The 18,586-nt window shown below is 34.4% G+C and overlaps 1 protein-coding gene across 1 annotated transcript in view; it reads left to right on the top strand.

Moving 5' to 3' along the window:
- RYR2 (ryanodine receptor 2) overlaps positions 1–18,586 on the top strand; it is a 352,078-nt gene that overhangs the window by 127,141 nt on the left and 206,351 nt on the right. Inside the window, 3 exon segments of the mRNA XM_085219664.1 lie at positions 12,275–12,349; positions 13,006–13,084; positions 14,192–14,304. Of these exon segments, the coding sequence (XP_085075790.1) occupies positions 12,275–12,349; positions 13,006–13,084; positions 14,192–14,304 (267 nt within the window).

Below are 18,586 nucleotides of genomic sequence, written 5' to 3'. Positions count from 1 at the left end.
ACTTTTAGAGAAGATGTTAATGTTAGAGAAATGTGTTCATATAAAACTCACAGTCTGATTTCTTGAACAAGTCATTATAGAGGTTTAATGCTGTCTTTAATGACTTCGGTCATCAGACTCGCACTGATATCAATTTGATGTAGTCCAAAAAGACATCAGAAGTGCAGTTGTTGCACCTTGCTCATTGGCTTCTAGGTGCTCAGTTGAGAAACTCCAATTGATTCTTGAATTTGTTGTAGACAGTGTAGAATTAGCAAGTTATTTAAGCTGATAACTGTAATCAAGACAGAGAATTTGAAGCTTCTGTTGTATGTTTATTTTCACCCTAAATAGAATGGCATCTTAATAAATCTTAATCAGATTAATTTTAGAAATGTCTCTCTTCCTTGACTAGCTGGAAACTATGTAATGCAGATAAATCACATCTTTATTAATTCTTAAGACTTAGGTTTCTTTTCTTGCATGTCATACTGGATATTGCATACATTTGTATGCTTTGTAAGGGTGTATATAATGCAGAATTTCAACCATAGGCATGACCAACCTCTGTTGTCAGGAGTTCAAATTCACAGATTAAGAGATTTGTGTATAGCTAAAGTTATAGGTCATCACAATTTGATCTCTTCTTTTACTTTTAGCTGATGATTGCTGACTAGTGTACAGCAATTCTTTGTTGTACTTGGTGACTGTATCAGACTGTATAATTTTAACATTTTGGTATCAGTCTTTGGTGTAAAACCTTTCAAGAGCAGTGGATGTTGGAATGACTCCAAGAAATTTCAAGTTATAGGTCTGTTCTCTCTGATTAATTTTCAAGTATGGAAACTGTGACAGCATGTTGAATTGCAAATGTTTTATGAGAAATTAATGTGCTCGTTCTTTCTGTGGAATAAAGAGCAATATGAAGGAGCAGAAAGGAAGTTCTTCCTCTACAGAAGATCAGTTGTAGCAGTGTCCTCTGTAACACTGTTGCACACTTGTAGGTTTATTTTTAGGGGTTATTTTTTTCCTCCAAACTGAAAGTTGATGTTTTTTTAAAAGTGTTGCACTTCACCCTGGAATGGATTTAATTTTAAAACATGGGAGAGTCGTCTTGTAGGAGGATGTGACATGAGTACCTGGAACCCTCTGTCCTGTACGTTTGATAATAGCTGGGCGGGTACTGTCCAGTTCATTACAGGTAGCATCTCTGGTTTACCTTGGAGTTTCATAGAGGCATTCACTTCACTTGTCATGATAACTGGCATGTAAGTGTTTGCTGTGAAGAGAAAGCATTCTTATAACAGCAGGCTAAGCGTATTTTTGCTCTGATGGTTTTGGCATTAGGTAAATAAGTAAATGTTCACAGTTACTTATCGACTGTCATTCTCTCACCCTTTCTAGCTTGGGGGTGTGACACATTCTGTCTTTAAGAATGACGTGTAAATGATCTTCAAAATTATTAAGGAGCCAGAGTAACTGAAGAACATAATGTGGCAGCAACTAAGAGATGAATATCGTTTCTCTTTCTCTTGCTACAGTTCACTTAGTAGGTTAGCAGGAGAGAATTAATTGTTAATTCTGACGTTCCAAAAAATCCAGGATAAAATTCTTCTGTATCTTTTTAGTAATCATGAGAAGAGAGAAACTATTCATGTTAATCTGACGTGAGTGAAGAAATTAGATTCAAGCAGTTAAGTTATGGAAACAGAGCCAGTCCCACGGAAGGGCTGCTGCTTAATGTACTTGTCACATGGAAAAGTAACCGTGGTTGCACGGTTCTCAGGACAAAATTTCACAGATAAATAGCAGATAGAAAAGCTTGAGGTCCTTGATGAATGTAGTCTTCTTGACTTCTTTATTGTAAGGGAAATTCAATATTGACAAATATAGGAAAGTTTTTTAAAAATTATGTAATTAGCTGATTTCTCTTTTAGTGAATTTATACACTTAAAGTGTTCACAGCGGAGCAAAGACTTCAGGTTAGCTTCTGAAGCCACTCATTAAAAGCAAACAAAGTATTGGGGCAAGAAATGGGATGTAAAATAATCTACAAATGATCACACTGCTGATTTATGCATATATTTTAAGGAATCAATTTATGAGGATGGTGGACGAGGTTCCCAGTTTTTAGTTTTGCTGAATTTATTTCCAAATGCCTGAACACTAAGTTCCTGATTTAGTGAAGAAGATTTTCCTAAAGAGAAGAATGCTTTGACGTCATTATTTTATACTGTACTCTTTTTCCCATGTATTTAATATTTATCTACAACATCATTTGATCTCTGAGAACAGATGTTTCTGTTTTAAAAGTCTGAATGAAGTGAAAGCACAGTGTTTCCTGGAGGCTACCGACTTAGACTCTTTTCATGTGAGATAGGGATTTACTGCTGGACTTCAGTCCCTAGCTTCAAAATTTCAGATATCAAACCACGAACTAATTAAGAGCAGCAGGGGAAAAGGTGACAATAGATCTTGTGCAGAGAAAGTGGGATCACTGCAAGTAACCTCTCCTCTTACTCTTAAGCATCTCTATGAAAATTAACCCCAACATTTCCATAATTTTCTAACATCAGTTATTTGGTACTTCATTTTTTTTTTTAATTAAATGCATGAAATATTAGTAATATTTTCATTTTCCTAACTTTGTCTGCACTTGTGTGTTATAAATTGTTACTGTAATAGTGTTGCTTCCCAGCATTGCTCTTTGAATGCAAGACTATAACTTGCATTGAACTATTATGCAGGCCAAGTATTTAAAGATGATCAGGTATGGCATCTATTTTGCCTATACTGTTTTATCTTTAAGCTACAAGTATTTAATTTAGTATATTATTTAAAGTAAAAAAATCTTATATAGAAAAACAATGAAGCCTTGTTCTGAGCAGCTGTTTTGCTATACAAGCTATAGTTATGCTAATTACAATGATAAATGTTCCTTTTAACTGCAATTTGTGGTTCTGTGTATCCACTCACTATTTTACAGAAAACAAGTCCCATTTTTAAGCACCTGAAAAGCAAATATTCATTTCACATTTTCTCTTTTTCCCTCCTCTCATGGCTCTACAGAAATTTATGATGAAGGTAAGTAAGTTAAACATTTAGTACTGTATTTTCTGTAAATTTCCGATATCATTTAATTTGTTATTTTTATTTTTCACATCAGCATCTAACTAGCCTTCACTGAAAAAGAACATAATGAATTTTGTAAAACTATGGATTTAGAAACTACAGTGATTCTAGCTTGAATTGAGGTTATGACTTCTTCAGATCACAAAAGCCCAAAAGTAGGCATCTGTGTCTGTGGAGACAGAGCACTGGGCCAGCACCTGTAGTTCTCAGTTCATCATTACTCTTTCTGTGAGAATGGAACACTGCCTGCTGAACAAGGAATCTTGAGACAATGAGTAAACAGCAGAATTCACTGTAGATCACTTAGGCATTTGGCAGATCAGGGACAGCATTCTCTTTCTTCTGAGACAGGGTTGCTGTTGTGAGTGGGCAGCCCATCAGGGCTCAGGTCAGAGAGCAAAAGCTCTGCTTCCTCTCTCTATTTCTCTTTTCCTTTTTTTCTTTCCTTTTTTCTTTACTACTTTATTTTTTTTCCTCTTTAACTATAAATAAGGAGTTTGGAGAGCTTCCAGGCATTCTAAATAACTGACATTTGGAATAATTGGATGTGATTTATCCAAGATGTGCTGGTTATACTCTTTTTACATTTTGCCTTCTAAAATGATTTGCTTACAATTTTCATCCCCAGTGAGCCCACACTTCTGTGATATGGTCTTGCTTGCTTCGTTGTCACTCTGAGTTGGGGAGGAATTTTGGGCTAAATAAGCAGTGCTATTTCAGGCAGTGAATTTAATAACGTCAGAGGAGTTTTCTTCATATGACTCCTCTGCTGATCCATCTTTTCTTCCCACTTGGTTGTCTGTCTTATTCTTTATCTGTAAGCTTCTTTCTCAAGTGACAAGGATGACTCACATTCCTCGTATCATACAGTAACAGAAAAAGCTTTTCCACAGTCCTTACCCTCTGAAAAATGCCTCTCTCTTCCACTTATTTAGATCTAAAATAACCAGGCAGATTTTTAATAATTTCTTCCATCTCCTCTGTAGAGAAAGAGGAGGAGGAGGAGGTGGGAAGAGAAATCTTCACTAGACTAAGGGAGAAATCAATAAATTTCCTCTTGGGCAATTTTCTTCTAAATTGCTATAAGTGCTTGAAAATAGGAGTTGATAATGGAAGCATTACCTCAGCTAGAAATATAAATGCTTATTTTACATAGAGGGCTCAAAACAGATGATCAATATTATTTATTTTTGATTTATTTCCACTGCCATGTTGGCTTTTCATTGATGTGAAGTTCACCATTGTTGGAGAAGGGTAACATAAATGTAGCACTGGAAATATTAAACACAAGGTGGAACTGAAGTGTTTCTATTTATGTGACTGATTAATCTTTTTTCCAACAAATCAATATTATTGAAATTGAGATAATTTAGTATGGTGCTGGGAGAGATGTTTGTTATCATTACCAATTGTTTCAGTTTTTTTAATGTAAGTAGTAAAATATCTGTGTTCTTAATTGAGTAAGACATAGTCATGATTTTTACTGGCCTGTTAATTTAATCAAGTGATATTTATATGAAGTATAATTACACACTGTACTTATTAGTCAACCTATAATTTAACAGAGCTCCTTTCTCTGTTCTTTGGGTTGGCATATTATAAAATAGGAGGTAAGTGCCAATTGTACTGAAAAAGTATGGAACGCCTTTTGATCTTGTGTGTTGCAGATGCCTTCTTCATTAAGTGCAGGGAGGTGGTCTCCTACTTATCTCCTGAATTTTTGCAGCACTTACTATTTTGTAGTGAATTCCTTGAATAAATGTAGCATAATGAAATAGTGATTTTAAAAAAAGGTGTGAAGACTACAATGTGTATTGCATAATATATGTATATAATGCCTTATTGAACTTTCTGTTGTTTTATTTCAGCATAGTATATAGGCTACAGTGAGACATGGAAAGAGGTTTTAAATGGTGTTGAATATGCCCTTCAGCACTGCTGTTACTTGAGATGAGAGAGGTGAAGGATTACATTAGCACAATGCTGTATGTCAGTGAATTGAGTCACTTGACATCTTTAAATTCTAAGTAGCTGCACGCTATGGGTTTGATGCCAGCCTCTGGAAATGGCAGTCCAAAGAACACAGTAATTACAGAAGGGTCTCATTAGCATTTATGTTTTTATGGTAGAAGAATTCCCAGCATCTGTGCCTGGATGTTTTTACTTTGAAAAGAAAATTCTGACATCTTCTCCTCTCCAAATATTTTTAAAGAAAACAGATATTTCTATAAGCAAGAAGAATGTGGAAAACTCCTTGGCTCACACTCCATAGCTTTGTTTGCAATCTTTTCTTCTTGCACCATTTTCAAGTTTTCCAGTGCTGCTGGAGATGTAATTTCCTAGCATTGCTATTGCAAGTGTGAATATATATTCCACTGGTTCTTCAGTTTCCTTAGGCAGAACTAACTTGAGTATTTGGCTTTTTTTAATCACTAAATTCTTTTAGCTATCCCTAAGCTGTTATTGATAATGTTGATATTAAGAGAATCATAGAATCATTAACATTGGAAAAGACTGCTAAATATCATCTAGTTAAACTGTCTACCTACTACCAGTATTTCCCAACTAAACCATGTCCCTGAGTACTATATCTGCATGTTTTTTAACACCTCCTGGGATGGTGTCTCAACTACCTCATTGGACAGCATGTTCCAGTGCCTGACCACTCTTTTGGAGAAGTTCTTCCTAACGTCCAACTTGAATCTCCCCTGCTGCAACTTGATGCTATTCCCTCTCATCCTATTACTGTCACTCAGGAGAAGAGGCCAACCCAAATTTTGCTAGAACCTCCTTTCAGGGAGTTGTAGAGTGTAATAAGGTTTCTCTTGAGCTTCCTCTTCTCCAGACTAAATAATCCCAGTTCTCTCAGTTTGTGCTTCAGATCCTTCACCTGCTTTGTTGCCCTTCTCTGGACGTGCTCCAGGACCTTAATGTCGTTCTTGTAGTGAAGGGTCCAAAACAAAAAACGGTACTTGAGGTGTAGCCTCACCAGTGCCAAGTACAGGGAGGCAATCACTTCCCTGCTCCTGCTGGCTACACTATAACTGATACAAGCCAGGTTGCTGTTGGCCTTCTTGGCCACCTAGTCTCCAGCCACTCTGCCCCAAGCCTGTTGCTCTGCATGAAGGAGACTTTCTCTGTTTTCCAGGTTAGGTGTTGCCTGGTATCAGGAGGAAGCTCTTATGCTGGTTTCAGTGTGAAAAGCATTAGACACCAGTACAATTGTGGGGTAGTCTCCATAAAGCACTTGCCTGTAGTGGTCTCCAGCTTTGGTCAGCTTGTAGGACTGTATCTTCACAGCTGGTTTTAGGTAAATTGGTCTACAATAGATGGGAAAAATGCATGCTAGTAATGGAATGAATTATTCTTATGTTCCTGTGGATGCATCATTTTGAGTATCCTCTACAGAAATGATTGGCGCATCATGTAAAGATTTGTGCGTAGATTCACATAATTATGCTTTTAGAGCATGGGACAGCCTTCCTTCCCATTCCTCCTGATTCCTTTCAGTCTCTGTCCGGTTTCTATCATTTCATTGCTAATTCTGCTGTCATGGAAGTTTTGTTCTCCTGAGTGAAAACTCAAAATCTTTCAAGATCTTTCAGCACTTTTTTTTCTATCTTGCAGGTTACTAAATGCCATCATTTAATTTACTTAACTATCAATCTTAAAGATATTTTATATAAACAGAGCATGTGTTCCTCACCTTGTACTCATAGTTTTCTTTCTAGAGAACCAGTTGAGGCTACATGCTAGCATTGGTCTCCTACTTCAAAAAGTTTTATTTGGCTTTTAGTAAAAGGTGTTGATGTTAACTGTCTTACACTTCTGAGGGCAGCTAGATTCTGGTTAGGAAGAGTGTATGCCAGAGCCTACATACTTTCACTCAGAATGCATCGTTGATGACTTTTTCAAGCCAGTACTTCTTATGAGACCCTAATTTCCAATTTGATTTCTCTTGCTAATAGATCTAAACATAATTTCAGACTGTTGACTGGTCATGTGTGGTGAATGTGATAGCTCCCACATGAGACCCAAAGAATGGAATTTGAGAGACTCTGTCAGTGGTGGCTGCAGTTTTCTGCTTGGTATTTTTATGGTTTTGTTGGTTCTGAACCAACCCCTATAAGCGTTCGAAGCAGGAAATTGAGAGGTATTCTAAGTTTAATAAAATGCTTCTACTTATGCAGTTAAATTAGTGCCTTGATTTAGATAGATTTTTTTTTTTTGCTCATTCTGCAGTTTTTGTATCAGTAAAAATATTTGTAAGATGTATATTATATAGCTTCATGAAACTTACAGCACTCTCTTGGTGAAGATGATAATGTTTTCACTTTTTTTTTTTTTTCCTAAGAGTTTTTAAGGTGTAAGGTGTCATCTGTTTGACATATTATTGTCTCCAGCATCTGCTTTTTGTGTTAGATGAACATAACCATTATAAACAATTAGCTTTTCCCCTCATTCAAACTTGTCAAGCTGATGCTTAAAAATAGGTTTGCAATACCTTTATTTAAAATTCCAAGTTGATATGTTTTAAGTCATTGTACTATTACTACATATTAGCATTTTAAGTATGTGACAAAAATAAATTTAATGCAGAACTGTTTTCTGGAATTATCTTTGGAAACAAAAGATTAATTTAAGCTTTACTTCAGGGCTTTGTTCCATTTTAATGAAATGTAAATACCTGATGCTTTAAAGGACAATGTTTTACTACTGTGTACGTATGTTATATTTAAGACTTTTAACTTCATCTTGCTATATTTGCCTTGGAAGATATTTGTGAAGAAAAATGGTAATCACGTTACTTCCTTTACTGTATAGCCACTCTCAGCTGTAATAAAATTTCATTGCCATGAAAATGGTTTTATAGTACTTTTAGAAACCTATTCAGAGTAATACCTGAATGGCCCTAAGGTTCATCTAGACCATTTGGTCTAACATCTCCTTTGGTTAGGTCTAGGGCACAGAGGAAATATTAGGCAAAGAAACTGGTTGAAATTTACCATTATTATTAACTATATGGATTGGTTTTTTTTTTAAGGATTTACTACCTATGCCTTGTAGTTTATTGTTCAACTGATTTTTAGTCCTTTTAACTTCTTTTTTCTTGTTAACTCTCTCAAAACTGTAGTTGCTTACGATCTGGTTTTTGTAATGCCATTTTCCCTACAGCGTATACAACTAATTCCATTCTGTTCTTATAGGTTCACTGTGAAAGATCTTCCAGGCAATAAAAGCTATTACACAATTCTTAATAACACTGTTTTACCTTGTTTGATTTTCTACAGAGTGTGATTAAGTTCTTATTTTGTTATGACACGTTCAGTGCTAGTGGTTCAAATGGCTTTCCTGGTTGACTAGAATTGTCTGGAACATCATATATTGATGCGAGTGCATTTCTCAGGCATTATAGTTCTGAATAGTGCAAATGTTGCAAAAGATTTGTTTGTGCATGCACAAAGCACTGGAATTACTTTCCTGTTTGAATGAACATGCTTTTTCATTTTTATCTTTTGTTGGTATGTCCCTGAAGGGTTTTTTTTGTGTTTTTTTTTTTAGTTTTTTTTTTTGTTATTTTTTTACATCTTTGGGGATTGCATGGACCTGTGAAGAAAAGATTAGCATTGGTTTGTAGTAGCATACTCTTTGATGTAATAAATCTTTTCTCTAGTAGAAATTAAGCTGTTCTCTTGAAAAGAACAAAAAGCCAATGTCTTTTTGATTAAAAATCTCTTTGAATGTCTAAGGTATTCACTTTTTGTAATTACAAAAGTTTCTCAGTACAAGTGAGAACTTGCCAGAAGGAGGCAAGTTGGAGGATAAAATTCCAAGGAGAGCATTCATATGATTGATATTTCTGAGTGGCATAGATAGTAAAAATGTCAATGGATTCAGCCCTTGATCCCAAATATATTTTTCTACATCCTGCTTTTATTCAGGGAATGTCCAACTTAGAAATGACTCTGAATTGTATGAATTAAAAGTATAAAGCAAATCAAAATCATGGTAGATAATGTGGAACATTTACTTGTAGTAGCTTGTGCAGGATAATTTTAGGAGTTGCAGGTGAAAGTCATTTTAATGAATGTCTGAAATATTTGAAAGCTTTTTACGTAAAGAAAACTTGTAAAACAAAATTTTGTTTGAAATTTCATTATTTACTTCCAGCAAGTCTTATTTTCAATGTATTCTAAAATTTCAAATTTTGAATGCTACTAGAAATTTCCTAAAACTATGATGGTGCACTTCATAGGATTCTAGAATATCCCAAATTGAAAGGAGTCAAAAAGAATAATTGATTCCAACTTTTGGCTTCAGAAAGGACTACCTAAAATTTAAACCATTTGCTTTGTTTTGGAATGTTGCATCTTTGCCATAGAAGTCCAATCACTAAATTGTATTTTGGTTTTCAATTAAGTTTCATTTGTTTAATTAAATTTTATTTTATAAGTTTACGAAGTTATAGAAAATTCAGTTCTCTATAACATTATAGGTAGGAATGGATTCTTTTGAAAATCAAAGACACACTTAGTTGACAATTATGGCCCAATAACTTCTTACTACACACTTTCTGGCATAAAAATGAGTGCTAAATATTAAGTAGATACAAAATGAGCTTTTAAGATAGAAAATTGACTTACAGACATGTATGTAACCTGGTAATCTTCAAAATGAAAGACATTTTCATTGTCCCAGCTTGCTCTTCTGTTCTGTCCTGTATTTTTCTGTGTTTCAATTTTTCATTCTCCTTCTATCTATCTGGCTTGATTATAATTGTCTCTCAGAAATGTTGAAGCAGAAGATATTGCAACTCTTTGTTTTCTGGCTAAAAAAGAGGAACAGCAAACTCCCTTGTATTTTTTTAATTGGTTAAATAATTATTCTTAGGTAACTTTTTTCAAGAGAACTAAAATAATACTTAAACAAACAAAAAAAACAAAACAGTCCCCCCATTAACTGGCATTTTTTGAGCCAGTCTTTCTTCTGATTCTGTAGAAAGGGAGTATTTAGCAAAACAGTTAACAGATAAATCGGTATGCCCCAAATAAGGGCAAGTTAACACAGCTGTGATAATTCCTACATTCTTCTCAGGTTTTGTACAACTGGCAGCAAAATCCATATATATTATGTAAAATTTACGGCTAGTAGTGTAGAATAATGGCAGAAATGTTACTGAAATATCAGGATATTTTCCATATTAGTGATTTTATTGGTTGGATGGCTATGCTTGCTGTTGATAAAGCATCTGGGTAAATCTGAAATTTTAATAAGACAGTTACTTCAGAGTGGTTTTTCTCCACTTCCTCATGCGGATATGTAGCAGATTCTCAGCTTTCTTCTTTGGCATTATGTTCCTGACATTATCAAATGTCTCTGTCCTTCCTTGTAGAAAAAGCAGCAGTAGTAATGGTGGTTCAAAGCTAAAACTTCATGTTTTACTGTCAAGACTGTGTCCATGACAAAGACTCTGACTTTTCTTAATAAAAATCATGTCAGTCACTCTTCCAGAGAGATTGCTGGAAGTGTCTCCTTGCATTTTAACTGGCATTGCAGTTTGTTCAAACTCAAAGTATACTTTGTGTCCATCAGGATATTCTCTTCTTATTAAAGATAAAAAACCATAAATTCTTGGCAGCTGCTTTCTCTTTTTTTTTTCTTTTTTTTTTTTTAACTACTAGATTTCTCACAACCTCTATATACAGGTCAATAGATAACCAAATAACTCAAAGATCAAGAAATATTATGTTAATGGATAAACGTTAAGGAAAGATGATGAGTACATGAAGAAAAGAAATCATGGGTTGTCAGCAGAGCCGTTTGGTGAGATCGATCTTCAGCACTGAAATGAAGATGCCATAGAGATTGCATAGCATGTCTCCCTCCAATTTATTCTGTAATGAATTTGATGCTTCATTCAAACACAAGGTCAGCCTGCTATGGTAAAAGAAAGGGTAGGAATGCCTCATGAAAGGAGCTAAATTAGGTGTCTTACGTGAAAGAATATTCCTTGCAAGTAGAAATAGTTATCTATGGTTGAAGAGCATGATGTGCATAATGTTGTGTGTAGTGATCAGATAAATGTGGATTTAAGCTCCTAACAGTGTGTTGTCAGCCAGTCTCTACTCCTGATTGGTGTCAGTCAGATGAATCTCAGGTTAAGGAATTTGTTGATCTTCAGCAAAACCTGGAAGGTTGCTTGTGCTTTAATGAGATTATTTGTTCTTTTGAGTGTTTAACCTGATTGTAGATAAACAGAAACTGTGATGAATGCATTGTTGGGGGGGGGGAGGGGGAGAAGCAAAAAAACAAAGTAGTTTCTTGAGATAACTTTTATTACCATAATTTATTTCAGAAAAGATTTATACTGCGCTTCTCAAGTGGAACATTTCTTTGGACCTAATTTCTGAATTTTCTGAACTCCTCAAATTCTCTTGAGTTGTCTTGGTTGTCTTTGAGCAGTTGTCTGGCCTAGCAGATAAGGAATTCTGTCTAATAGTATTTAAATGCTGAATCAAATTGTTGAAGCAATCTTAAAAATGCTGTTCATAAATGTGGTTGATAAATAATTAGTATTTTCCAGTGAAGCCAGGGGCAATACACAAGAAGCTCACTCCCTTGGGAGATCTCTTCTGTATAAAAATGAGGAAATAAAGAGAGATTTAAGACTATATAACAGCGTAGAGGGTAGTACAAAGTACAACAGAGCTGCAGTTCTCTGGAGGGTCTTCTACTTTCAGCCCAGGCAAGAAGGATTCAAATTTTATTCAATATATTTTATACCTGACTTGTGACTGGGCACAAAATACAGCATTTTCCATTGTTAGTAAGTTGAGGAACTCTAAATGGAAAAAGTCAAGAGCTTTTAGATATGCTTATCCAGATTCTACCCAGGATCTGTCCCAAGAACTTTAAATGTTCTGACTAAAGCTCTCTATATTCATAGGCAATTAAAACTAAGGTGAGAACATTTAAAAAGCTATGTTCTTGACCTAAGATTTGAGAAGGATTTTTTCAAGAAACATACTTCTCTGTGACAAGGGCAAATATAAATTGTCCAGAGATTGATTTATTTTTTTTTTTTTTAAATTATTTCATTTTTGTTTATTTTGCAAAAGGCCTGACTTTTTTCCAACATATCAGTATATTATTTCTTTTTCAGTCTGCACAAGGTGGTGGTCATCGAACGCTTCTCTATGGACATGCAATCCTGCTGCGCCATTCCTACAGTGGTATGGTATGTAACAAGATTTGATAGCAGTAATGATTTATTTGCTGTATGAAAGCAATGTTTGATTGTACCTAGACTGTTGCCATTTATTCAAGTTGGGAGAACTATTCACATCAAAGAGGCTTTTTACCCTTGCAGAAATGAAGTCCAGTTCCATACTGCTGAGTTCTCTGCTCATCAGTCTATGCTAAATTGATAGTTTTCCATTGCTTTTCCCTTGAATATTACATATTTCATAAGCTGTGACTGAATCAGAAGCTAGCTGGCAACCTATTGGAAAAAGAGTGGGAAAAGAAATTCACTCATGCATGTATATTTTGCCTTACTTTTTAGTTCCCTGAAGAATTATACAGGTTCAGAACTGCTTAACTATGAATGAGTCTTCATGGAACTGAACTTTGACGTAATCTATTTCCGCTCTCGCTATTCCTATCTCAGTGGAAAGATAACCTGGGTAAAGCCTGAGAGCTTATTTTAGAACATATATTTTGATCAAGTGTCCTTGAGAGCCATACAGATTTGCATGCATTTATTTATGTTCTTGACAATAACTAGTTGGCATCATTTAAGAATTGCTGTTGTGTAAGCAGATTTTTAGATTCTAGTGTGTTATCAGACACAAGTGCAGGCACAACAAATGATGTGTGCTTTTTTTCTGTTAGTATCTGTGCTGCCTCTCAACATCTCGATCTTCAATGGATAAGCTGGCTTTTGATGTAGGATTGCAAGAGGACACCACAGGTAAACAATAGTTTTTTAAACTACATAATGAGGAATACTTTCAATCTAAAAATCAGAATAGAGACCTATACAAACACATAAACAACATAAAAATTAAGACTATTTTAAGAACTAAAGAAGCAGAAGTTAATATTCTTGTCTTTTACGCATTCAATATCTACATTTTCTAGTAGACTTTGTAACTTATTTTCTGTGAAATAGAAGCACATCTATTGATATTTAAGTTTAAATTTATAACAGAGAATATAAGTAAAGGAAAATTTTCAAGTTGCTTTGACTGTAGGAGCCTTCTGCTGAGATTTTTTTTGAACTTGAGTTGTTTTTAGTGAAGATTCTATTAACGTTTAAGAACTTTCAGTGATATGGATTTATTTGTATTTTTGAGAGCAATAGAGCTTCTTATGCTGCCATCATTTTGATGGAGATGCTTAATTAGAAATTAAGTTTGCTCATTTTTTAAAGCATTGCTGTCGCTAAGATTAATAATAATAAAACAATTAAGTGAATCCAAAGTGAAATAGCTTATTCTAAGAAGTGCACTTTTCTTGCAAGAAGTGTATCTGAAGACAAGGTTTTATCATGAGAACAAAATTTTTAACTTTAAAACATTCTAGGGAATTACCAAGTGTCAGTAAAAACGGAAGAGCATAATTGAATTTTGACTTTTATTTTAAACATTTAGATGTTTTTTTGTGCATGTTGTTTTCCTTTTTTTTTTTTTTCTTCTCCACATAGTTGTCATAATTCTTATAATTCATATATCTTCAGAATATTTTTCCCAGAACATAGGACACCAAGAAAGTGACAGGGAAATTCTTTAGCAAGGGTAGTCTGGACTGGGTTGCAATGAAAACACAAAGAGCCTCCTTCTTGCCCAACTCCGCAATCTCTGTTGCAGAGGTCTTGTCGGCATGGTTGTATTTTTTAGGTGTTTGGCAGATTAGTGGTACAGGAATGATGCTAATTATTGAAAACACATGGACACTTGTTTTATCCAGCTGAAAACTGGGTCAAAACTTTTGGACTGAGGTAATTGTAAATGTAATAGCAATACCCTTTCATTTTCTTCCCAATTTCTTTCTCTCTTGTTACTCAACAATGATAAAGGTGAGGCATGCTGGTGGACTATCCATCCTGCTTCTAAGCAGCGATCAGAAGGAGAAAAAGTGCGTGTTGGAGATGACCTTATTTTAGTCAGTGTCTCTTCTGAAAGATACTTGGTAAGTAGTATAAGAATCTGAATGGTGCCTTCTTTATAGAAGAACAGTTAAAAAAGGTATTGCACTAAAATTTTGTTTACATTTCAATCTCCACAAAAATATAGTATGGTTTTTAAACTGGTATTTGATAACAAGTTGCAAAAAAAAAAAAAAAAGCACTGAATATCTGCAGTGAGACATTGATATGTAAATTATTTGTTTTGTTTTTGTTTAAATAATGGATAGAAGTTGAAAATTTTTCTAATGAAAGAAAGAAGAAAACTTAAAGAAATCTTCTGAGTTACATAACTGAGATATCAGTAGTCCCTATTAAAGTTGTGAAGTTCACAGCACTGTCATATGAATTAAAACTCTATACTAAATTTTTGAAATGTTTGAAATGGTTTTGAAGAGGTCTATATTCTCCTAGGATTATGAATAGTATAGCATATAATGCTACTGACATACCGTAATTAAAATGCTTAAATTGTTACTTGAATGAATACTTAATTAAATATATGAAAGTATTTTAAAACTTTGAGTTAGCTGCCTTTTATCATTGGTTTAAATAACCTTCTTCCTCATCAAAGTACCTCTTTGGCACTTTAAGATTATTTATTGTTTTGTATTCTTAGGATTGTGAGCACCTGAGCTATTCTGTCTTAAACCAAAAAACCCAACAACGAAAACCAAACCAACCAACCCCAATAACAACTATGAAAAAGATCTAAAAGTAAGAATGTCAGTCCACTGGAAGTTTCTGTAAAAATCAACCCCAGTGATTTGGTAAATGTAGTTACAAATGAAAAAGGAACTGTTAAGAGGGCTTATTTTTAGCACTGTCAAGATGACTGTTACTGTTTACTCTGACTAACATTAATATAGTCTTTACTTCATTTTTATGTTATGAAATATTTCATAGTTTCTATGGTATTTAGAAAAAGAAGTGAAGAATTCAATGAGATGTAAAGTAATGTGATTTTTGTTTTTTTTTGATAAAATTAAACATGCTCTCCCTTCTTTTGAGAAAGCATAGAAAAGTGAGGATAAATTTATAACTTCAACTCCTAAATAAATCATAGTAACTTATGTAGTGAGTTATCTTTGTAAGTGGAAATTGTGACAACTTTCTGTTCATCTTTATATTTTAAAAATATTTTTAATTACTTCTAGGGTAATTATAATTAGATTCAGCGGAAAAGCAATTTACTCTGGACAAAACTAATACTAAACAGTATTTTGGGCAGATACTTCAGAAAAATGTAACCCCTTCCAATAAAGTCACATTTAGTCTTTCCCAGAATTGTAAAGATAATTCACTGACACTAAATATATACATCAAGTTCTTATTTTCTACAATGTGCAGTTGAAAAATTGTAATAATGTATGGATCCTAAAAGTAGTCTCTTACAAAGTAAGCACAGTATTTTCATTTAAAGTGTGGTGGAGTTGAATAGTTCCTATTTTCTGTGACACTTAAGGAAATGTAGTAACAAATACCTTTCACAATTGCTAGGGCTGTGGATGGATGAAGTTTTTTTTATAAATCCAACTTGACATTGAGACCAAGTAGTTTTGATTGAATCCAATTAAGGAATATTTTTTCTCTGATGGTGAGGAGTTCCTCAGATAGATCTTTTGACAGAGTGTGAAGTTTGGCAGGTTTCTGAGGGTTAAATTTATATATGTCATGTACTTAGTTGAAAGCTGAGGAAAAGTCTTATATCCAACCTTCTATGTCATAGTGTTGCAAGGAATGTGGTTGTAATATCACCATTTCCTATTACAGTTATTCCTCTCTTTTTCTAAGCAGTTAGCTATCTCTGAATCAAAAGAAGCCAGTAAACAATCTTGAGGGAAAGACTTGCGTATCATAACAACAGATGGATAGAGTTCGTTCACAGGCCATGACAACTGCCTTTTTCAAAATGTTGCCAGAATGTATTTTAATTTGTATAATGTAGAGCAAGCAGGAGGAATACATAATCCCAAATAATACAGAGTAGAGAGATGATTTGCTATCAATAGTGCTACCACTGAAATTTAAGCCAAGTTCTTCTATTTCATTTCTTGAGGCAATGCAGGCCCAGGAACTGGTGTAATATTTCCAGCAGGTTTTCCTTTCTTGGATATATTAGCATGCAATGCTGCTCTGAGTTTTGCCTCTGCCTATTGTTAATTACACGTCATGATAGCTTTCAAAATTACCGATTTTGAGTAGTTTAGAAATTAAGTTAATTTTATTTTCAGTCAAATTTGTGAAATCTCTGGAAAACGATAGTTCAGGTCTTTTAAACATTCAAGAAAAGTTCCTCAGACGTGAAATCCAAATACAAAATGCATGATAAAAATGAAAATTAGTAGCAATAAGGTCAGTGATATTCAGGCTGAGAAGTCAGGAAAGCAGGAAAGAGAATTAATCTTTGAAACCTTTGCACTGTGAATTCAATAGGAGGCAGAAATTCCTACACTGGAGTATGTGTGTAGTTGGTATCCTGACTAATGCTGATCTGCAGCTATGCTATGCAAATGTGCACTATAAGAAAAGGCTTTAAAGCTTATCATTCTTTAACTTAAATGATTTTCTTTTTTTAAACATTGTGAACTAGTGTCTTATTTCCTTTGAAGTGAAACCTTTTCATCAAGTATATTTATTTGGTCAAGTGATGACACTGATTACATTGTTCTCATTCAAAAATAATATTTTCTCAATTGAAACATATTACTCGAAAGGCGGAGTTGATACCATCTGTTGTGAACAACTGGGCAGCTTCCTGCATGCTGGAAAGGCACTCCTTCCTCATTCACTTGTAGGGACATATTGTTTATTTCAGCTCTTAGTTTAAATTCTTTTATCAGAGATTTTGGACCGCTCCATCTCACAAATAAATATCTGAACCTTTTATCGATGCAACGGGACTAGTTAACACAGCAACGTGTGATTCCTCCCCACTTGCCCAAGTAATTTCATTTTTTTTTTCCCTGATAAGTATGAAACAGTAGCTGGACTTTGTTTTGTTATTTGTGAAAGCACAATTCCATTCAATTTATAGTTATAAATAGGAAAAATGGGGTTTTTAAATATCATTTGAATCAGCATAAGCAAACCTGAAATGAGGGTAATACAGGCAACATGAAGTTGCTCTGTTATGCTGATCACAATGCAGTTCCCACAGTCTTCATACCATTTGAAATGTTATTGTGGAGGCTGGTAGATCTTCCCCGTTATTAAGGCTGTCAAGCTGTTCTGCCTTATGAAATGCTACTGCCAAGTGCTTATAATCAAGTGCTCAAAATGTCAAAATTCACTGAATAAAAACAGTAGCATCTATTTCTTCTTCTTTTCTTTTCTTTTCTTTTCTTTTCTTTTCTTTTCTTTTCTTTTCTTTTCTTTTCTTTTCTTTTCTTTTCTTTTCTTTTCTTTTCTTTTCTTTTCTTTTCTTTTCTTTTCTTTTCTTTTCTTTTCTTTTCTTTTCTTATTTTTTTTTTTCAAACTTATCTGAGATTTTTTAATTTTTGGTTCATCCAGAAGTGGTCAGAAGACATTAAGGCTGAAGGATAAAAAATATGATTCACCTCAGTAAGAAAATTCATCAAATTTTCTTGAAAGCTTGGAGCATCTCATGCTTTACGACCAAAATATGAAATTAGAAAGGGTCATCTTGATATAGCACATGTGTTTTTTGATGACTAGGAAGGAAAAAAAAAAAAGAAAACCACCTCCCCACTGCACCTAAACATAAGAAAAGAAACATTCTGAAATACTGAAGTTTTTCCTTTAGTAGGTAAAGGTCTAGTGATTTTTTTTCCTGTTCTGCACCAGCTAGACTTCTCATTTCCCATGTGATGAAGTGTTGAAACTCCCTCCACAATGAATAATTAAATGCACCCCTACCCTGTTGAAACCAGCTGTTCCTTGTGTCAGTTGGGAAGGTGTGGATGAGGTCAGACACTGTATTGACATCTGAGAACTCGGTGCATCATGTGCTGTCACAGATCTGCTGCCAGTTGAGAAGTGTGGAAAATGTAACTATGAAAAAGTAGAAAGTTCAAAATCCAGGTGATCTAGTAGAAACAGGAACCTGAGACTGAAGTGGTAAAGAGGGAAACTGAGAGGAACTTGGTGAGAATCCCAAGTTAGGGGGATCATAGAATGCCTTATGTTGAAAGAGAACTTAAAGATCATCTGCTTCCAAGTTCCTGCTGTGGTAGAATTTTCAACCAGTAGATCAGGCTGCTCATGGCCCCATCCAACCTGGCCTTGAAAGCCTCCAGAGATGGGGAATCCATAGCTTCTCTGGGC

This window comes from Meleagris gallopavo, chromosome 2 (assembly GCF_905368555.1).
Source record: "Meleagris gallopavo chromosome 2, MGAL_WU_HG_1.1, whole genome shotgun sequence".
NCBI lineage: Eukaryota > Metazoa > Chordata > Aves > Galliformes > Phasianidae > Meleagris > Meleagris gallopavo.
This window is presented reverse-complemented; position numbering and strand designations above follow the sequence as displayed.